The following is a 23288-nucleotide window of genomic DNA, read 5'->3' as shown; positions in this document are numbered from 1 at the left end:
CGCCCGCTCGCACACAGAGGTGGGTGAAGCGCCCGCTCTGCCCCGGCACCGCTTGGTGCACGCGGAGCAAAGGGCCCCGCGGTTCCTCGCAGGGGGCGGGGGCCGGGCCTGAGTGCAGGACCGAGCAGGTGCGGGCGTGTTCCGAGCGGATGGGAGAAAACTGTGAGCTGGGACTGAGATCCATGCTGAGCTGCTGAGGCTGCCATGCTAGGAGAGGTTGCTGAACCATACCAGCTCCAGGCTTGCCTCAGTAAGTTAGTCCAGCATTAATTTTCTGAGAACTAAGGTGCTTTATTCTCCACTTTAAAGCTGAATCGTCAAACTAAAGCTTATGGCTAACTACACTCATTAGTGCTTTCAATGGCAAGCCTTAACTTGTTTCAAAAAGTTGTATTTTTGGGTTTTGGATATGTTAAGTTGCGTGTGTTTTTTGTTATGTCACAGTCTTCTGGACCATGAGCATTGACACACAAGACTGAGTTCACTATGTGGCAAGGAGAGTAATTTTTACATGTTGTCTTATTTGTCTTTACATCAACGTCGGAAAGACATTGGAGGGTTAAACATAGTTGTCTCTGAGAGGTTTTGGCTACTCTTTTGATTGTGGAAGTTGGTGTGGAGATGCCTCTGCAGGGAGGACTCATGGAGAAGTAGACTATCAGGTGTTTTGAAACAAGAATTTATCATCAACATGCTTATTGGTTTGCTTACTTTTTGGGGGGGTCACAGTCTTCATGAGGAGCTTTCTATGTGTGAATGTTCTTATGATAATGTGCTTCTTCTTTGTTGCCTTTGAGCAGAGGATGCCAACAGACAAGAGTCATCTGCCAGACAGTATCCAAGAACAAGAGTCTGCCACTACTTCAAGCAATAATTGCCTGCATAATGATGAGGAATTGGGAATTGGGCAAGAAAATGGCATTTGTGACAATGGAGCGGGTAATAGTATTGGAATTCCCAACTCTGACAGCCAGGCTTCCACTTCCATGGCTGTTCCTTTGGAGATGCCCAGAAGAGGACATCCCCTTTTACAGATCAACAGGCAGCAGATTCAGTCTGTCTCATGTAGTGCACATGCTGCTGAGCTCAAAGATTTAGGAGTTGATGTCTATGACCAGGATGTGTTGGAGCAAGGAGTTCTTCAGCAAGTAGATAATGCAATTAATGAAGCAACTAAAGCAGCAAAAATAGCTAATGCATCAAAAGAATATGAGTCAGTACTGGAGGATTTAAGGTAAATTGGTTTTTTTTCTTACTGTTCCTTTCTGCTACTGATGATATAGTGAGACTTGGTATCTCATGTTTTTAAAATCTGAAAGAGGAAAAGAGGTTTTGAAAGCACTAGATCATATGTACTCTTTGGAGTCACTCACCTTTTAAAAATGAAGAAAATATTTTTCACATCAGACAGTGCTTCATTGCTCTTATTTGACTATTCTAGTCATGCATCAAGGTGACAGAGTGCATCTCCTTTTTCTGCTGTGTCTCCTACCTCACCAAGATGCATCTGTTTTCTGGGCAGTGGAGAATGGCATTATACTCTGTTATTCAAAGTTAGTCAGAAAAAGTGTCACTTCCTCAATTCTGTATGTTTGATGGAGTTACATGCTTCGGGTTATGTTCCTTCTGTAACTTGGATGACTCCATCTCGTGAATGTCCTGCAACCATAACACCCTTGTCACAAGTGTTTGTCGGAAGTACTTAATGGCACCTTGAAAGAATTAAATGCTTAAGTAACATCAATACTATTGATAGTAGAAGACTTTGAGGAATAGGAGCTGCTAATCTTTTAAATTTTATCTCCCTTTCTGCTTCTAGTCTCATTGTAGAGTTAATGTGTGGACTATTGCAGGTAAATTATTCTACCTGGGTATGTTTCACTGTATTGCATTAATGGTGTTTTTTCAGTGCTTGGGAGTGCTGTAGGCCTCAGTTACCTGTGTGAGCTCGCACAGCTTTCTTATGCTTAATGTTATGCACTTCATTAGTTTTCCAGTTTGGGTGTGGAGATGTGAAATTAAATAAGTATGCAACACTGAAATTTAATTTCAGGTGTTATGGAGCAGAAGAACATAATGAGTAAGATGGTATTGAGAGGAAGAATGGAGCAGCATAACCATTACAATTAGATTATGTGGTGCACAGCACTGTTAATTAGTTTATGTTTTCCCATTTTTCTTCCAGAAGCATCCTATGATTTTTCTTACCCCTCTATTTTCACCTTTCATTTCAAGTCGTAAAATAAGATTTACAAGAGAGAATGCAAATAGTTTATGCAGGTTTCCAGAACGTTGTTTGCATAAGATGTAATGTGACAATCTGAAAGTTGATTTTTGAGAAAATTAACAGGTATAGCTGACTTTGAGCAGAGGCACTAACAAAACTTAGACATGGGTAAAGGGTGATAGAATTGGTTAAAATCCTGTAGCACAGTGAATGCATGACTAGAGGAAAAATCAGGCAATAAGTGTTTTTTGAGTAGTTGGCACAGAGTTCATAGTAGAAGCTGCATCATTCTATAATATACGCACAAATTTAAGCAGAAGAAGGAGAATAAAAATGTTTGAAGTTAAATCCTCTTCAAATCCCGAAGTCCTGTTAATTAAAGTTTTGTGGAAGAAGATACTGTCAAGAGGGCCAAGGAAGCAAAGGCCAAAATTAGGAGATGTGCAGGAGGATGCAGGTGTACTGCAAAGCAGCATGACTGGAGAGTTAGAAATGGGATGGGGTGGTTCAAAAATGTTGAAAGCGAGTGGAAAAGATGGCAGTGATTGCTGGGGAGCTGGTAGAATATGTCTCCTAGGAAGGATAACAGTGGTAGAATCCACATTAGAGCTGGAGGTAAGTGTGGCCCAACAATTTCCTCCCCGACAACTGAGGAGACTTCCTTAGTGCTTCTCCTTGCAATTGGGGGGAATAATGGCTGCTTTGCAGGTGTTGTGAACAGTTCTCTTTGACTTTTTTCGTAATGCTTTGAGATTCTAATTTGTACATCCTTATGAAATATTTTGATATGTGAATTAACAAACCTAAGGTTGTTGCTTCTGATGGTCAGGCAGTTCCTTCCTTGCAAATGAATTCAACAGCAGAAACATGATATTAGGTTGTAGCTAGTGGTTCTTGAATTTCATATTGTAAATGGAAACATGAAAAATGGTAGTGTGTGAGTAAGGGAAGTTTAATGTTGATGTGCTTTTAATTCTTTGAGCTAGTCTGTCTCATGAAGTTCCATTTTTATCTTGTAATCTACTTTTTGTGTAAAAGGTAAAAAATACAGGTTTCCTTATATATTGGCATCAAACCATTAGAAACATTTTAGCAAATGAAACCATGGGATTTCCCATTTATATTTTTGTTTCGTGTTTTGTTTACCTTGAATAATGAAAACAACTGCTCTTGTTTGGCATCATCAGACTTGTAAGTTTTGAATACTAAATATTACAGTGGTTGTTCAGTTTTCTTTCTTCTGGAATTTTAGTATTAGCAAAATTTAGTTAAATATTTTATAACGTACAACTTTTTAAAGTGTTTAGTATTTCCAATGTTGTTTAAATATAATATGCTTTAGAGCTTTTTAAGTCTTACCTTAAATCTCCTGGAATTTCTAAATTGTCTGAATTGTGAATGTGCTGTTTTTCTTTCTGGAATTTACCAGTTTATTGCAATCTTACTGTTTTTTTAGATCATGTACAACATCTCTGAGACACATAAATAAAATTATTGAGGAACTTTCACCTCAAGCTGCTGACAACAAAAATATTAACAGAAAACTAGATTCAGTAAAACGGCAAAAATATAACAAGGTAATTGAATTACAGTAATTTCCTCTTTATAATACTTAGTTCGTGCTTTGTCTTAAGGTTTGGCTTTTGTGATATAATTCTTAATTATATTGTTCAGAGTCAGTCTAGAATTGCTGTTCCTTTCCTTTGAAATGGTTTCATGCTAATTTAAAGAATTTTAAGTGGTGATTTTTTTTTTATTCTAAGGTTTGGAACAAGATGTAAAACTAAAGTTTTAGGACCTGCTCAGAAGATTGATTTGCATGAATTTAATTGAAACCCTCCAAGTAGTATTTGAAGAATTAACAAAGCCTTGTTAGGGCATGATTCAGTAGTTTAACTAAATCTCAGCTCTCATGGTCTTCCTTCCCTGTGTTCTTTTCCTTAATCCTCTTTCATTATCTGTATCTTGCCAATACACAGTTTCCTTCTGTGAGCCTCTTTAACTCATTGTTCTGTCAGAAACCGCTGCAGCTTTTTTCTGCCATAGTAATGAGTTAAGGGAGCTGTAGAGCAATCAATCTAGCTGGCACCAGGGTAGTGTAGGCAATGGACCTCTACAGCTGTGAGTAGGAGGAGATTTCAGCAAAGAGAAATTTCTGCTACTCAGGAATGCAGCACCTTTGATCAGCTCACTGTCTGCTGAAAGTTCACCCTAATACTTCCTCTAATTATAAACCTGACTGTGAAACTTACTGTCCTTTGCCCTCAGACAGCCCAGTCTTGCCACTGACTCATTCACTTGTAGTTTTTTAACCTTGATAATTTCAGCAGCTTGGATAACACTGTGCTCATAAGTTAGCCTATTAAGAGAGTGGTGGGGACAGTACTGAGCAGTGGCAAAGGACTAGAAAAACATAGCTGGAAGTAGTAGGAAGGAATACATTAAACCAGAGTTACCATTAAAGAATGATTACTATTCTGCATGTTTTCATATTGCTTGAAGAAATTTACATGTTAGTTGCAGGGGAAGTTCAGACCTCCTTGCAAGTTTGTTGTTAACCATCTTTGAAGTAAAAGAAAAAAAATCTCCTTTTGAAAACTATAGGCCAGTGGTTCTAATAACTTGAAGAGTGTTTTGCAGGCAGGCAGTGTATTTAAATCTGGTCTTGAGCTACTTGTTGCATGGAAAGTGCTTTTTAGTACTCTTCCTTTTGTAGTATTTAAAGAAAATTGCTAAAGATGACTGAATTCTTCTGTTATTGAGACAAATGGGAAACTGATGACTGGTACAAGACAACTGTTTCCTTAGAGCTGACATACAGGGCATGTTTTATGATCTAAAGTACTCTGGTAGCAAGGATACATGCATACACAAGAGATACTATATTGTACCATACATGAATACAGTTGCTCTTTGTGTTTTGAAAAGTGCTACGTGAAGGCATGGGCAAGATAGTGAACTGTCCTTCATCAAAAGAAAAAAAAAATTGCTCATTTTGTAATGGACTTGATTTTTACTGAAGCACGTGCCTCTCTAGGTAAGGAAATACTTCCAAAGCATAGAGTTACAAATGTGGAAGGTTACATTGTCTGAGTCTTTGTTTTACTGGTTGGAATGTTTTGTTTCACAAATGAAAATTAGCAACACCTAGGAATCATAACATCAGAAGTAGATGCACTGTTGAGGATATTACAGTCAGATAAAAGATGTAACAGAAGAATTATTAGCTAAGAACTCTTTTCTTAGCAGTAGTAAACTTCTCACATCATCTGTAACATTGATCTTTTGAAGTCATTGCACTTATTTTTTGCTGTTAAATTAGCCCTTAACCGTATGCCAACACCTGTCAGGATGTTGGACTCACTTACAATTTCAGTTTCATTGTAACAAAACATTCCAAAACATCTGGGATGATAAAGAAATCTTAGTAAATCTTAGAGCTGTTATTTGTGGCTTAGTAATCATGAACCCAGTCTCGCAATCATGAACAAATCTGTTGGTGTTCTCTGTACATCTTAGCAATCTGCTTTGATGGGCTTCCTGGAATCAACACATTCATAAAATGACCTTAAGAAATGTACATAAAAATGCAGTATGCACATGAATTTTGTGTGTGTAAACAGTCTGATCTTACTATACACATATGGTGAGATAATCATACACCCAAAATCTTGTGTCTCCTGTGGGTTGGAGCCATACAGATATTGTGGTGACACTTCTTTTGCACTTCTTTTTGTTTCAAGTGTGATACTGTAACATTTGAATATGAGATTCTGGTTGAAAATACTGCAAATACATTGATTTAAGTGTTGTTTAAAAGGTTATCAAGTTTATAAACTGGATTAAAATTTAAATTACTTATCTAATTGTTGAAGGAGCAACAGCTGAAGAAGATAAAAGCAAAACAAAAACGTCTCCAAGGAATACTTGGTTTAACAGAGTTTGCTGATGAAGCAAATGAGATTGGATATGAGGAAGATGAAGGTGTGTATAGAAGAAGGCTGAAAGTTCTGTTCTACTTTTATGTAATGCCTTTTTTGTTTGTTTGTTTGAAGCTATGCTGTAAGATTTTTGCCAGTAAGGAAATAAATTTCAGTGGTTGGCTTTCAAAGAGAGAGTTAGGAACACTTATTCTGTACACCTGCAGATTTGCAAATCTTGGCATATTCATGTGGGAAGTTTTAAAAACTGGATGTTAATCTGTGTTCAGCTGAGTAGGGATGGCTGAGGCACATTAGAGTATTGGGCTTAATAAATTGGAAATCCTAACATTTTTTTCACAGCTAATTTGATAAAGATGACTAACATCATGATTGAATTACATTTTATATGCTGGATGCTATCAATCAGCATTAACAAAATTGTTTTTTCTTACTGTTGGGAAGTATCACTAGAAATGGAATGGGGAAGTGCTTCTTCTTTTCAGGCTGCAGTGTGATTTTTTTTAAATTAAACATAAGGTTTCTTCCAGAGCAGGATATGTGTTACCTCAGTGTTTAACTAGGTGTTCTTTCTCTCTGCTCTCTGTAAACTAAGCTTGGTCGCAGTCAGTAACCTGCAGTATTCTGCAGGGCAAGTTTGGGTCCCATTGGTGTCTGTGCATCACCTTTGGCTTTTATTGTTGTTTGCAGAGGTGGAAAAACTCTTTGTGCTGTTTGTCTCTTGCACGTTTGGCTAGAGTAGATTCCCGCCTCACAAAGCTCATGCTGCTCTCCTGATTAAACAAAACTTAAAGGAGTCAAAGCCTCAGTTAACTTTTCTCAGTAAAAAAGCATCTTAAATCCTTCTGCTTTGAATGGGTTCATGCAGCAAAACTCAGGCACACAGTGTGTTGAAATGTAACGAAGAAGTGAATGGAGCACAACATAAGAAATGGAGCAGTTCCAGTAGGAGGGGCTGGAGGTGGAGGGGTTTCACTGTCGTTACTCATTAAACATATGATAGATACAGTGCTTTAAAATGGGGCATTTAAAGCTGTGCTGGCAATGCTAATAGACTTATTTTGAAATTTTGGAGCCTAATAATAGATTTCAGGCCAGAATTCCCCTTCAGCTTCTTCAGTTCAAGAGCTTTTCTTTCTCTTTGGTTTCAAACACCCATTACAGTTTGTGTATAGTAACTGTAAGTGCACTGAAAAGTGCTCTTTTATGGCAGAGTACTGTGCAGCCAATCTGACTTTAGAAGTCATAATCCTAATATTAGTATCATGGGCTAGGAAGACAGGTGTTGGGTGTTTTGGTTTGGTTTTATTGTTTGTTGGTCTTTTGTTGGGTTTTTTTGAAGCATATGGTAGGACAGTTTGTGTTTTGCGAGATTTGTGTCTGTTCTGTTGTGGTAATCAAAATGTCAGATTTCAAGCTTAGGAGTAGGACTGAAAAATCAATAATAAAATTGAAATGGGCAGTGTTGCTGGAGGTGGGAACACAGTGGTTTCTTGGACAGAACATGGTGACATGGGTGGAATTGACAGCATAGGTGGTACATTAGAGTTCGTGCATCATTTGGAACTGTAATTTTATGGTAGTTCTTGCTGCTGTGTGTTGTATCAGAAGTCTTTGCATTTTGACAGTGTGTCTAACACCCTTGTTCCTGTGTTTTAGTTATACAGAAGGTGTTAAAGGCATGCTCTGTGTTCTGACTTCTGTTGCAGAACCCGGTCCATCTTCTCTTGGCAGTATGCTTATGCCTGCTCAGGAAACAGAGTGGGCAGAGCTCATTCGAACTGGTCAGATGACTCCATTTGGAACTAAAATACCTCAGAAGCCAGAGAGGAAGGCACGACAGTTAAGACTAAATGAAGCATCTGATTTTGAGAAGTACTTAGCAGACCAAGCTAAGCTGTCATCTGAAAGAAAGAAGTTATCCCGTCGCAAAGGAGCAAAGAAGAAAGCACAAGCCAAAGATGTTGAGTGCGTGGCTCCTGCAGCTGCTACAAAGGAAAAAAGTGGCAAAGCCCTCTCCAAAACAGATAAACGCTTAAAAAAACATTTGAGAGAGCTTCAGAAGCATGCCCTTCAGATTCATTCAAAGGCCAGGATTCCAAAAGAAAAGAAGTATCCTGAGACCAAGAAATTCAGGCATGAACAAGAGGATGATAGTGGGGAGTCTGACTGTGTTCCTGATGAGGAGATCTTTGATCCAGAAGCAGCAGAAGAGGAAGAACAGGCGTCTTCTTTTGCTGAGAACGATTCTGATTATGAACTTAAGCATTTATCAAGAAAAAGAAAACATTTGGTGAAGAAGAGTTTTAAAGAAGCTGAAAATGATGCTGACTTTGTTCCAAGCTCTGAAGAAGAAGAGGATACACCAGGGAAGCACAAAATGAGACGATGGAGAGATGATGGAGATGTGAACTATTATAAACAGAGACTAAGGTTAGTCCTAGACATTTTTATTAGTATTGCTAACAAATTAGTATGTTGAAAATGCAAAGGACAATGTCTATTACAGACTGCTAGGGAGTGTATTGAAGTAAGGGAAATGAGGCAGTTAGAAGGATTCCAGAAGGATTCAGATATGGAGCCTAATTAGAAGAACTTGGCTGTTAAATTTTTCTGGTAGTTATAGGTCCTTATTTGTGTATCACTTTGTGCTAATTTGTGATTTATGAAATTTGTATAACCTTTGTATTGGTGATCTCTGCAGCTACAGTGTGCCATTGAGATGTTTTCTCTCCTGCTAGCATAGTTTTTGAGCTCCTAACAATAAGACTGAGCAGTGTTTCCATTTTTCAAAACTCATTGGGAAACATTTTGAAGGGGCAATGAAATGACATGCAATTTGTTAGGCTGTTAAAATGCTTTCTGGACAAGCTTGTGAAGTTACGAGACTTCTGCACATACTGGCAGTCAAAAGATCAAGGTCACTAAAATGGTTGTATTGTTGTAATTGTTCTCTAACCACTGGCATTGTTGTCCCTTTTCTAGTATAGGGGTTGAGCTTCATATAATAAACTTCAGCTTGTTGATGGCATGTGTACTTTTAATTAGTTACCTTTACTGAATATCCTTCAGGAAGTTGTACAGTCCTCTAGAAAATAATGGAACTTGAAAACACTTCTCTAGAGTGAAAGGAAGAACATATATTAGGACTGTCAGTGAAGGGTGACTGATGTAGAGATAAACCCTAGCACAGGAACTTGATTAATGCTTGGGAGGCTCAAATTTTACACTTCTATGGAAATGTAAAATCTTATGGATTTAAATGATGCTGTGTCAGAGAAGGAACCAAGAAGTAGAGGTATAACCACCATCGCTCCTGTAGTGAAAGCCTGAGTTGCTGTGGAGGAAGAGGTGGCACAAGTGCCCTCAGTTGTGGAAAAGCTCACACAGGAAGAACCCAACTTCACTTTCATATCCCAGGTTACAAAGGCAGATCAGGAACTGATATAAGGCAATAGGTTTGCAATCCCAGGATGTTGCTTTTCAAAATTAAAGCATAGTTTATTGCTCTTGAATAGAAATTTCAGCAAGAGGCTAATCTGAACAATGTCTAAAGGGTCAAAAAGAAATATGTTTTCTATTGGATGCATTAACAGAAATTAATTGTTCTTAATCGGTAAAATATTTACTGTTTGATTGAATAAAACTGTATTCTTCACATTTAAAGTAGACCAATATTAAATCATTTTTAATTCAGTGTTTTCATCAAGAGTAATTTATTTTGATTGAAAGTTTTAATATGACTCACAGTTTAAATTCATTCAAAAACGTTTTTTAATAACGTTAAGATTGTGACAATTTATCCTTAGCAAAGTCATATCATAGACTACATTTCTTTTGGTTACTGAAGTTACAATAAAAGCCTAAATGAATTTTAGAAATATCAATAACTGTAATTGCTACCAAAACACTACATCTCTTAAAAATTTCATAGCTACAGTTATTGTGGCTGTTAAGCTGCAGCTGTCCACATTGATGTTTTTATGCTGACACCCCCAGGTAATCCTCATTATGGGAAATGCCATGAGAAAATAAAATGTAGTGAATTAAGAAACATATTAAGAATGCTGTAGAAGTGCTGTCATTTGCTTACATTTATATCTTGTTTCATGTCAGTTTTACTTTTGAATGCAAATGAATGGGTGAGATTATAGTATATTTTACCCGTGAGAGACGCAGAGGAAAATCCTTCAGGATTACTTTATTCTTCTGAACATCTAGTCTTGTGTTTGGCAATGAATTCAGTCCTACACTCTTAGAGATTGAAAATGAGTTTCCTTAACATTAAAACTTTTCAGAGATGGGACTTCAAGAGATTGGTCTGTGTCAAGGGGAAACTACATTGATGTTGTTAAAGCATGCTAATTAGCTAACTGCACGACTGCAGAGCATCTCTAGAACAAGAGACTTGTTAGAACAGGAGCTGTTGTCTGTAGGAAGTGTCAGGCAGGAGAGTAGCTGACTCTTCCCTGTCCTTCTAAAGGCTACTTCCAGAGGTTGGCCTAGTCAGTCAAAGCAAGGTGTGGTCAGTGGAACATGAAAAAGTAAAATTTAGCTATGCAGAGTTCAGCTTAGGCTATCAGGAATTTCAGGTTTTTTCCCTTGCGTGAGTCTCTCCTTTCTCTAGTTACTGTTACTGCAGCCATGTTGCTGTGTAGACATCCAGATGAAAAAAATCTTCTGTTCTGAAAGGTCAATGTCTAAGGTGAATCATAGCTTGCTGGAATAGTGAGCAGTACCAAGGAACCATCAGGGTTATGGAGAGTAAGGTAAATAAGCAGGATACTGTCATACACCTATAAGGTAATTTAAATATTCAGTGAAAATTAGTGTGTTGTCATTCCCAGCTGTGCATTGTACTGCCTATTACCAGCTGAACCCAGGGGCTTAGGTAATCAGTCTCTAGGATGGTACTGGAATGTCTCAGAGACTTGATCCCCATCAACAGATATGTTATCAATGTCTATTTTGTCATACTCAATAGTGACCATCTTCATCTAGAAGTGTTCAGAATTGGACCTGGTGGGATCTAAACCTGTTCTCTCTTGTCCAGTGGAATGCTCAGGTGTCGTGGTTTAACCCCAGCCAGCAGCCAGGCCCCACACAGCCACTCACTCACTCCACCACCAGGAGAGATGAGAAGGGTAAAAGCTGGAAAACTCATAGGCTGAGATAAAGGCAGTTTAATAGGGAAGATAAAAGCCACTCATGCAAGCAAATCAAACCAAGGAATGAACTCATGGCTCCCCATGGGCAGGCTGGTGTTCAGCCATCCCCAGGAGAGCAGAGCCCCATCTCAGATAACGGTGTCTTGGGAAGACAAACTCCATCACTAGAAATGTTCCCCCCTTCCTCCTTGTTCCCCCACTTTATGTACTGAGCATGATGCCATCTGCTCTGGAATATCCCTTTGGTCAGTTGGGATCACCTGTCCTGGCTGTGTCTCCCCCCAGCCTCCTGACCAGTGTGGCAGCACTAAAAGGCCTTGGCTCTGTGTAAGCCCTGCTCAGCAATGACAACACATCTCTCTATTATCAGCCCTGTGTGCAGCACTAATCTAAAACACAGCCACATACCAGCCACTGTGAAGAAAATTAACTCTACTCCACCCAAAACCAGCACATCAGGTCATGGCAGAGTCAATTTCTTTGAAGACTGTGGAAAGGGTGAAAATGGACCTGTTTTTCAACTTCTTTTCCATAGAATCACAAAACAAAAGTAACTTTGAATGCATTTTAAGTGTGTAGGAAAAAAATTTTTTTTTGCTTTTTTCTTTCTCAACAAGAAAACTGCTGTGTGTTTTTCTTGTACTATTCTCAAGTTTTGCAGATGTGGAAACTGCAGATTATCAAGACTTTGTTTCTATTACTTAAAGTTTTTCTTTGCATGTCTTAAAATGCCAAGCATAAGTATAAAGTAATTTTTTCTGCTTATATGTAGTTATTATATTACACTGTTGACATCAGTAAGGTGTCAGTATAAGGTAATAGCTCAGAGTCAAAATAAACCTTAAGCAGTCTTAGAGACACTCTCCCCATACCAGTTATCAGTATGTATCTGCCTGCTGCTTCAAGGAAGGAATTACATGTCATTATGGGAGATCAGTGCCATATCTATGTTTTCTTATGTATTCTGTATCGTTTGTGGAGTACAGTATTTGACTTCTATTGCTGTCAAGTGCACAGAGGCAAGGCTGGGAAAGCTGCTTCTTTTCATGTCTCTCAAGTGATATCCTGGCAGTTGAGTGCAGGAAGTTTTGGCTGTCAGTATACAAAGCAGTTGATTCAAATAAAAAAAATTGATTTGAATTAAATTGGTTTTCATAGATCAGTTTTCATGTACTAGCTTTCTTTGATGTATCTGAGTTACTGAATCTCTCAGTTCAAAGTTATAAATTAAAAAAGGATTAAATACTACCTTTCCTGAAAGATACTTTCTTAAAGCATCCTTACTGTTCTTTAAAGTGACAAAGCCAGGACACAAATGAAGATATATTTTGTCTCACTCGCTGAGTACACCTTTCATTCGAAACTCAAGTGTGTAATTGTGTACATCAGTCTTAATTTACTTATTGAGGCTTGTGGTACTAACTGCATGTATTTCATCTGTTAGGACATACCAATTAAATCCACCCATATAGACCATAAAAAGTTAGATCAAAAAAGTAATACTGTATGCGTCAATTTAGCAAATTAGAATAATCTATAAGGGATTCTTAGCTGTATAAAATATAAAACATATTGTGCTTCACAAATGCAAACTATATTAAATACTCAGCTTGGTTCCTGACTGTATTTTTTTTTTTTTTAAGTCAAATTGTGCTTATTACTGTTTTGGGTGCAGAATTTCTTTCTAGGGTATTGCAATAAGTGGGAAATGGGCTTAGAATCTGAATACATTCTTATATTAAGAAGAAATTTAATTGTATGATATACGGCTTTCATACTTCACTTTTAGGGATAGCATTGTATTTATGTTGGTGACAATGGACAATATAAGACAGATTTCTCAAAGATCATGCTTCTGTTTTGAAGAGACTTTGGTAATATAGTAAAACCTCTATTTTCTGATTGTTTAGGCATACTAATGATGTTTAACTGATGTGTGTAAGGAATATATTGACCAAATGGACAGTAAGTTACTGTGTATATAAGTCAAAGATGAGCTACCGCTATTTCTCCCTACAAAGTTTGACTTCCATGGAAAGGTACAAGACCAGATTAACAGACTGATCTGGTCTTGGAAATAGTGTTTGTCCTCCCATGGCTTCAGCCATTTGGGTATTTACACTTTTCTAAAGAAAATAAGGAAGTTTCAGTGTAGAATATGATAATGGTGTGTGTTACATTAAGTTCACAGCCTTTCAGAAACTGAATAGTTGTTTGTGATAACAAGTTGCTGCTGCTTTTTTAACTGGTAATTGATGGCAAAAAACCTCTAGACATTTGGAAGAGATATAGTACTTCAATGAAGTAACAGATAACAGCATGTAAAAAGGAAATGGTTTTTAGGAAAATTAAGTACAGGGTTTATTAGTTCAAATTCTAGATGTATATATTTTCTAGGTATAATTTTAGGAAAAATCCCAATATCGATCACACTTCCTGCAGAAAATGTAGCAGTTATATGGAGGTGAAGTGCCTAAATTCCTGGACAGTTCGGAGTTAACCTCAGTTTCCTCTTGGTTGTTTCGGGATCAGTTTTCCCAGTGCACACTAGAGGGCAGTCTGCTCCTTCCCAGGGGAGGCTGCTGCTCCAGCGCTGGCTGATTGATTCACCTCGGTGATTCGCGTTGGAGTACAAAATTAATAGCAAACTCTTGTACAAATTATTCCCCTGCTTGGGTTTAGTATGGATTGTTTACCTAGATGTCTCTTTGGAAGCTTTGTAATCTGTAGTTGTTTTGATTTTAGTGTGGTAAGTAGGAGTTTCCTTCCTTGGTTTGAGTCCTGCCATAACCCAGTCAAATGAAATAATGAAGTTCTAGCATGTCTCAGTTCCAGCAGTGACGCAGTCTGAAGCAAGGATTATCAGCATTTGTCAATTTGAATTCCTTTTTCTGGAACTCAGAAAAGTAAGGCCCTCTGTGCCTGGTAGAGTAACATTGTAGTACTGAAGAAAAAGAAATGCATTTTTATGCTGTGACTCTAGAACGTATCATATCTTCCTGTTAGACTCTAGAGCATGAGTGTAATTTTTCTAAGTCAAACATTTAGCAGACTCCTAGTCTAAGGTAGAGATTTCCATTCCTGTTAGGATAGGTATGTAAAAGAGGAAAACACTGACACCTCTTTAGTAAGTTCTGTTTTATTACTTAACCAGATACATGATTTCATATAATGAAATAAGAAGAATCTGATAATAAACATTTGCAACTCATCAGTTTTAATCAGCAAACTGAAGACTGTCTTTTTTCATCTAATTTTTTCCCCATATATGCTCTTTTTTCTCTCCATCATTATTTTTTTTGCTTCTGAAGACTTCTTGACTTAAGAGATCAAAATATGCTTCAGTGAGACTGGCTCTCTAAACCTGTCCAGCATAGTGTTGTCTTAGTTCTTCAGTGCTTTCATTCTTGGCAATGATTGTAACTTGTGTGTATTTGGAGATGATGATGTTTATTTTCAGTTAATAAAACAATACCAAGTTTGTTACTAGTTCCATAAAGACAGACTCAAAGTATTTTCTCAAAAGGTACTGCTGAAAAGTCCATCTAGAAACCTCGCATAATTAGCTTTCTTTCATGAGAGTGTATGATTGTGTTGCTTGTCTGTGAAGTGTTGAACTTCTTCCCTGCTCTCTTTTTCCTAACACAAGTGTTTTGAAACAAATTTGCCAGATATGCAGAGACCATTAAGTGGAGGTGTGCTTTTGCACTGCATCCAGAACAGTAGCATATGGATGTTTTCAATCTGTTCTGAACCATGCCAATTTCTGTAGGGATTTTGTCCATTTATACACCACATTCAGTGTGCCTGCAGTAAATGGCACTTTCATGAGAGAATTCCAGCAAAATCTGAATTGTCAGTGAAGTGCTGTTGGTTGAGTAGTACATACCCAGCTAGAGTACACTTTACCATTAGAGGCAGATGGGTTTGGGCCACTGAAACACAAGTTCATAATTCTGTTGGAATGTTGAAGATCCTTTGGTACTTTTTCAGCAGCGGGGGAATGATGGGACAGGAAGGTAATTCTCTAAGCTGCCTGGAGTCCAAATAAGATGAGGCTGCAAACCACAAATCACACTGTAATTTCAAAACCTCATAAAGCTCATTCTCTTAGTAATGACTGCTTTACGGATTTCGAGCATGTCGTCCTGAAGATGGTGGTGATGTTTCCAACTGAGTCTTGTGTATAAGATTATACACTGCTTCGCATTTCTCTACAGGAAGGAAGTTAAATTTAAGTGTTTGGTTAAATTAAATAGTTTTGGAATACGTAAACTTTGTCAGTGTTTTGGCAAGGGGTGGGGAGGAGGAAGGGGAGGGAGATTTAAGAGTTTAAAGTAGACAGATTTTTTGGTGCTGTTAGCTGTTGATTCCATTATATTAGTATTTTTGTCTATAGAAAATTATAAGTAGCTATAAAACATGTACCTTTTAATATATTGGATATTTCAAGCATTTATTTGCATAATTCTGTCCTCCAAAGGATTACTATTTTAAGTCATGACATCAGAGCATGTCTTTTTGTTGGATTTTTTACCTGATAGAAAATTCAGTGTCATTTTCATAGAGTATCTTTTCCATGTTATAATTGAATGTTGACTCCTTGTGTCACTCCAGGAAGTGGCAAAAAGAACGTTTGAAGGACAAAGAACATGAAACAGCTGAGGAACTTTCTGAAGAAAGCGACGTTGAATTTGAAGAGGGTTTCAAAGTACCAGGATTTCTCTTCAAAAAGCTTTTTAAGTATGTATTGTGTACATTATTTTTATATTATGCTGCTGTATGCTGTTAATAATATTAGTAATAATAGTCATGGTGAGTTCCAGATGCCCTTTGCTGTAACTTTGACTTCAGTGAACGATGCCTCAACTTTTACTTCAATTGTTTCAGTAGGATTCTTCCTTTAAAAAAGATTTCAGGATCAAACTTCAATGTAATTAACTTACTGTGAGCACAAAATGCAATTACATGAAAATACAGATGATAACTGGCTGATATGTATATTGTAAATGTGTATTAGCTGAACTATGAATTGAGAAGCTCTCCTTGTCTATTTTTATAAATGCTTTCTTTTATTGATACATGCTTGCTCCTAATAAAGGTGTGGAGTGGTAGAACAACTTTACTTTGAAACATAAGATGTTGGCAAGATGTGATAAAAGAAAAAAACAAGAAATACCATGTTTCTCTAATTGGGTGGAGTGAAATTTTCTGCCAGTAAAAAATATGAACAACTTTTTCTTTAAGTAACTACTCAAAGTATTTTCAAAGTAACTACTTGTAATTCGTATGAACATTTTGCCAGGTAAAATTTTAAAATATAGAGAGTGAATTCTTAATTCCTCTGGTAGATGGAAAGCACGCTACAATTCATTCTTTAGTTATTTAATGCTTAATTACAGATTTGGACATAACTGTTTTCTGTTTCAGTTTTTTAAAACACAGTGCCCTGTGATGCTTTCAAGTTCATCTCAAAAAGGCTAATGATAAACGACAGCCCAAACAAGCTAGCAGCTGACCAGTTAACTTCATCCATAATCTCTCCCTTAAATTTCATGCATAATGGGCTTGAATTCAGTTTTGTTGGCAACATCTCACACAGCAGGAAAAACATCTTCTCTTGCAAAGCAAACTCTTAGAATCTTACTGTAGTAGAAAGCCCTGGTTTATAATGGGTGTGCGTGGTATCCCTTCCAAGAGAACCACTTAGTCTTGACCTCAAAGAAATTATTACTGTTGTCCTGTAGTCCTCAGAAGGAAAGCACTAGCTCTGAAATGGGATTGAATTAATGACTTGGTTGCTGGGACCATACAGAGCCAATATGTGGTCTCCAGTTGTTTATGCGATGGTACTGCACAAGTATTCATCTTGAGGACGGATGTGTGGTCTGAGCAACCCGAAGGGAAATGAAATAGAGTAGTCACTAAAAATTAATCTTGAAGATGCAAGCCTCACTAATGAAGGGTATCCCTGCAAGCATGAGTCAGTTGGCAAAACTTCTTAAGTGGTTAGAAAGATCAATTGAGTTGAATGATTTGTCTGACTTGTAGCTTAAATGCTGAAATCTCCGATGTAGGAAAGCCCATAGTCAATAGTCATTAAAAACTGTTGAGTTCTGAGCAAGTTTAGTACAAAACATGGAAGTATATTGACCCATGGATATGTATAGCATGTACTTTAAGTGATCTTCCTGCATAGTTAAAGTCCAAAGAAGTTAGCTCATGCTGGAAGTAGGAGACCCCCAGGTCTGTTCTTTGGTAATCCTGTTAAAGTGGACAATCAGTTTCTTCCCTGCACACTTGTCTGCTTTGATGAACGTTGAGCAGGAATAGCATTGATACTGCTGTGGAACAAAACCAAGCAGAGCTGCAAACATTGCCTTATCCTGCCTGCACTAAGCCTGAGAGAATGTTCTCTGTATGAAAAAGGAAACAGGCTTCATCATTATTTGCTTCCAGTGTGTGATTTCCCTGATAAATCTGAAACACAGTTTTGTCTCTGCAACAATGCAGCTGAACTCTGGTAGCTACTGTGGTGAATTTTGAGGGATGCATCACAGCATGATTGCTCATGTGAAAAACAGGCCAATATAACTATTTTGGAAGACCAGCAGCACTTCTATTTACTTCCAGAATATTTTTGGAATTAAAAAAAATTGGTGCAACAAAAGTGTAAGGTTGAAAAAAATTAATTCTTTCCATATAACTACAGAAAATGGAGGAGGATGTGTTCCTTTAACTTTTGCATAGTTACAATTATTGCATGTTTATATGATTATACAAAGAAAGCACCTGCATCTTTCATGTTTTTAAATAACCACAGAGCAGAATTTTTCACAAGCTTAGTTATCCACGGGGAAGCTTTCTCAGGAGAAGGAAGGAGAGGGAGAAATACGCTTATAAATTCATCTAATTTTAAAGCTCTGTATGTAATCCTAAAAAATAATACAAATTTATATCAGGAGGTTATTGAATGGTTGTCTTCTGAAGAGACATGCTGAACATTAGTCTGGGGGAGCAGCTTATGACTGGAATTAGGCTTATCTTCAATTCTTTAATGTTTGTCAGAAAATGTTTTGTCTTCATAAAATGTAGCAATGATAGCATCTTAATCCAATTATAGCTAATCTTGCAAGTTATTTCATAGTTGTTCTATAGATTGCTGCATTTTAAGGTGAATTAATTTCTAATAAAAGGGTTTCTTAAGGGCTTCATGGCATAATGCTTTTGAGACACCAGCAGATAGTGTGATGTCGGAACATTAGATGTGTTCTTCGATCATCTTCTTTTAACTACTCAAGCCATTTGTTTGTCTCCATTTAGCATTCTCTAAATCCATACCAAACTCACACAAATTGATTTTTAATAGTACTTTGTAGACACTAGTGTTGTTAGCTGTCAGTAGTCCTAAATATTATTTGTTCAAGGATGGAAACAGGATTTTGAAATGCACACAAGAAATCACCTAAAATGAACAACCCTTATTTAAAATTAAAGTGTTTTGTTCTTTGCTGTGCTCTGCACTCCAGAAATGTGTACCATCAAGAAAATTATCAGTAACCTTTTTTTTTCCCTGTAAGTTACAGGGCACTGAGGTGCTGAAACATTTGCATCTTTTTTTTTTTTTTTAATGGGATTTAAAGATATGTTTTTTCATTTATTTCTTTTGTTTTCAATTTAACCCCCACACATGGTGTGTTATTCTTACTAGGCTCACTATTTCATATTGTTATAAAAAGGTATGTCCTAAAGTGATTCTTAGTCCAGCATCGTATCTTCACCTTTTTAGCTTGCCATCATAAAGCTTGCTTTCTAGTCCACTTCTTTTAAGTGGAATGTGTTTTACATTGTTGCTTGTACAATTTCCAGTGAAGGACTGGGAGTAGAAACTGCTCTGATGCTCTCACATAATGGTCTGCTGTATCCCATGCACTGCAGTAGTTTCTATTGCTTAGCCTTGATTTTTTTCTTCATTGAAAGAGACTAAATGTTATTAAATAAATTTATGTATAAAAAAAGCATGGTTTGGCAGATCTGATCAGTTTTTGTAGTGGAGTATGAAGTCAGTACCCATTACAAGTCAATCTTTTCCTTCAGTTCAAGGTATATGTTCCAAATAATATTATTTACTAGACCCTTGTATGTTGTCTTTTCTGAAAAGATAATGCTTCATAAGAGTAACTTTCCAAGTTGCTTTTAGCACTTAAAATATATATGAAATAAAATACCCTCTAATTACCATGACTATCAGTTTAATTAGAAATGTTTTAGTGTTGCATAAAGAACGAAAGTCACATGTAATGTCTGAATGCATCAAAAATGTATGACCTAGTAAATACAGCACTCATGTAAAACACACATCCAGCATGTTACTGTAACTGGTATAAGAACCTTGCCAAATGATTAATTCATGAGTACTTTCTGTTATGATCTGTATTATCAAACATTTGCCATCTTCTTTTTCCTTGTTTTAGGTACCAGCAGACAGGTGTTAGGTGGCTTTGGGAATTGCACTGCCAGCAGGCAGGAGGAATTCTGGGAGATGAGATGGGATTGGGCAAGACCATTCAGATAATTGCCTTCTTGGCAGGTCTGAGCTACAGCAATATGAGGACTCGTGGTTCAAATTACAGGCAAGTGCTTCTCTGCAGACTGTCAGTCTGTGGAGCTCAATTAATATTTCATCAGATGTATTACTGGTGGAGGAGGGTCCTGTGAATTATTAATGACATTTCAATTACAATATTCCTTTAATTCTTTTAGTGGGGGACATCAAAGGAAAAATTTTACGAGACAATGGAGCTGTAGGGCAGGAAAAATTAAACATGTAACACTTTTAATGAATTCCAGGCATTGATGCTTCATTTTGCAGATGAGCCACGCTAGATATTTTGGGTCAATACAGTGTCTAAGGTTACCTTCCACAAATGGATTGTTTACAAACTCAATTACATTAATATCAGTAGTTTACACAATATGGAATTTTAAATTAGATGTAATACCTTTAGTTCCATTTATTAAATTTTACATTAAAATATTTGTTCTGGCAAGCCACCAGGTAAATATTTTACAGGAAGTAGCAAGCTGATTTGCAGTGAAAGTTAGAGTTTCTGATGGGCAGGGAATTATCCATGCCAAAAATTAGTAGTAAGAGTAAAACCGATAAGTTATACAGCAGAATTTCCATCAGTTTTTGGTTTTCTGTTGTTGCTTTTCAAAACATACGCTACTGTGACTGGCCTTTCTTACAAGATATTTTATGGTTTTTTGTTACTGAACAATGCTTTAAAATTTCTTTTTCATAGGTGAAATTACTGGCAAGACACTTGTTTGTGTCCTCGGATTTGCAAATGCACGCATGAATAGTACTTGATTTTTTTACTTCTGTTGGCCTGTATACCTGATGTAAATAGCTACATGAAACTTAGCAACTATCATAGTACTGTCCCAAACAAAAATAATTACCTCTATATAGAGGTATGTTTAAATTATGTTCAGCTTGTACATGGATTGTAAAATAATGCTTTAAAGAGAAAATATTCCTGTTTTTTCTCCAGTTGCTTCTTAATAAAGCCTTAATATAAAAAAAACCCACAGGTCCTTCATCACTCAGGCCAGTTGATTTACTTTAATATGGCTGCCTGGTAAAGGATGCTACTGTCCAGATTATTTTATATTCCCTACCCCACTTGGGAGGCCAGTGAGTTGATGGAAATCCTTCAGAGACGTCTCTTGACGCTTTTAAATAGTGTGAAACTACAGTAAAACTTTGAAAAGGCCAAAATCAATTTGCCCACCTAAGTTGCAGTGTTCTTTTTGCATGGAAGATAATGTGTTGAATTTCTTGTTTTGGCTGGTGCGTGTCATTGAGTCCATCATGGTAGTGATTCCATGGGAGGAAACAAGGTTTAATATATTGGTGAAGTTTGCTCTGATTTTGCTTGTGTGCTGTAAGGCAGACAGTCTAAACTACTTGATCTTTCCTAGTCGAGTGTTATCCTCCCCTGGACTGAGAAGGCAGTAATCCTGGTAGCCAGTAGTACTGGTTAACTTGTTTCTACTTGAAAGGGTGCGGTCTGATAGGCAGGAGGCTTTCTGGGCAGCCCCTGCTGCAAAGCCAGCACTAAGAGTGGACAAAGTTGTGTTGCCCACTCTATGTGTCTTCCAGACTAGCTTGGGCCTCGTTACCTTGGTGTGTAACAAAAACCTTTTCACTACAGGCTTGGCTTCATTTATTTGAGACATCAGATGAGAAACTGACAGAAAGTTTATACACCGATTATTTACCCATCTGTGCTCTTCAGGATACTGAGACATAAACATAAACAGCTCAATCTCTACTTTGAGTGGCAGAGATTAATTTCCATGGTGCTTAGGTAAATAAAAATCCATTGCCCCAGAAAACATATATGGCTCTTGCTGCCCTGGTCTCTTATTTTTGCTAGGATTTAGTTATTGTTTCAGCTTGAAAACATGATTTGCCAGTCCTTGGCAATATTTGGTTATAATGAAACATGTTTTCCTCCACTAATTTTTTGTGTATTTAAAGATTATAAATATGTATAAATACAGCTTCCTTTTTCTTGGTAGCAAGTTGCAGGAATAGATCTTATGTGCAATTCTAATTGCATCCAATTAAATAACAACAAATAAAGGATGCTTGTGAGTTTGGGCTTTATAAACTAGAAGCAACAGAAGAAAGAGATTTGGATATATTGATCATACGTGATATTGACCATAAGCTATCAGTACAATGTGTCTGTGAAAAAAGGACAGAATACAATATGGCAATATATTTGGAGTAAGAATAGGACAGCATTGTCTTTGTACAAGACACTAGTAAGGCTTTAGTTTTGAATTTTTTAGTGCCACCTTTGTTCAAGGAAAGCAAATATAAATTGAATGGGCAGCAGAGCGAGTCTTGCAGTGTTGCAGTGATTAGAAGAATGAAGGATGCCTCCTAAGTGTGGCAAGCAGAAGTATATGATTTGTTTAGTTTTGTGAAACAGCTCAGACTGGAAGAAACTAGATGACTCTTTTATATAAATAAATAAAAGGTCTCAAGAGAATAATAAAATGTTGGCTAGTGCAAAGTGGTTAGAGTCAGACTAGACACAGAAGAGTTTTCACACAGCCAAGTGGAGGGAGAGTGGATTTTCTGAAAATTGATTCAAGGAGGTGTAAACTCTTTGTGTAAGCTGAGGGGGAAAAAAAATCTGGATAAACCCTGCATGTGAGCTTGTGTGATACAGACCAGGGGAATAAACAGTGGTATTTTGTTACTACCCACGAGGAGTGAGAAACTAGTATGTTCTGGGAAGGTTGGCTTTCTTGCTGTAGGTATTTTTAAGAGCAGTAGCAGGGTTATTTGGATTCGTAGCATAGTTGAAGCTACTCTCCAAGTTCTTATTTCCCTTTGGATTGCTGGGAGTTTTTTAATTAGACCATGTAAGGTTGTGTTCTAGTATTTTATAATAAGCAACATCCAGGTTGTTGTATATGTATAAGCTTTTAATAAAGAATATTATTTCTTCATGTCAGCAGTTTCTGAAGGCATTAAGGGGTTTGTTGTTTTTTTAAAGTGGGGTGTTGCTGGTGTGTGAGAAATCTTTTATTGCTATCAGTATGTGATCTTGAATGTATACTGTGAACTTCTGCATTGTTTATTTATTACCACTTGGATAGTACATAGACAGACACAGGTCAGTGTATGAAAACTGAAGCTATTGCCTTTGTTTGCAAAGTCATTTTGTTCCATTTTTTTAAAGAGCAAATATATTTGAAAAGTAACTGCTAGTAACCACTAATTAATATATTTCTTACATGATTGTTGATATGTATTTGTGGCAGCAGTATTTTTTATTTGGCTAGTGTGCAAAAGATTTTTCCCTTCATAACCTTAAGAGCAGCTCTCAACTTAATATACAGAAAGACTTTGTTTCAGACTTCTTT

General features: G+C 37.1%; 1 protein-coding gene across 3 annotated transcripts in view; it reads left to right on the top strand.

The window, feature by feature from the left end:
• Positions 1-6: 6 nt before the first annotated feature.
• The window catches only part of ERCC6 (ERCC excision repair 6, chromatin remodeling factor), a 45816-nt gene continuing 22534 nt past the window's right edge, over positions 7-23288 (top strand). The window contains exons 1-7 of one of the 3 annotated variants that reach the window (XM_017725993.1): positions 7-19; positions 801-1234; positions 3684-3804; positions 6103-6211; positions 7878-8601; positions 15954-16079; positions 19811-19969. In XM_017725993.1, coding sequence (XP_017581482.1) covers positions 804-1234; positions 3684-3804; positions 6103-6211; positions 7878-8601; positions 15954-16079; positions 19811-19969 — 1670 coding nt within the window. In that variant the 5' untranslated portion in view covers positions 7-19; positions 801-803. Of the gene's footprint in view, positions 20-80; positions 251-734; positions 1235-3683; positions 3805-6102; positions 6212-7877; positions 8602-15953; positions 16080-19810; positions 19970-23288 lie in introns of those variants that run through there. The other 2 variants (XM_017725994.1, XM_008643779.2) reach the window with 2 other exon arrangements.

This window comes from Corvus brachyrhynchos, unplaced genomic scaffold (assembly GCF_000691975.1).
Source record: "Corvus brachyrhynchos isolate BGI_N302 unplaced genomic scaffold, ASM69197v1 scaffold61, whole genome shotgun sequence".
Lineage (NCBI taxonomy): Eukaryota > Metazoa > Chordata > Aves > Passeriformes > Corvidae > Corvus > Corvus brachyrhynchos.
This window is presented reverse-complemented; position numbering and strand designations above follow the sequence as displayed.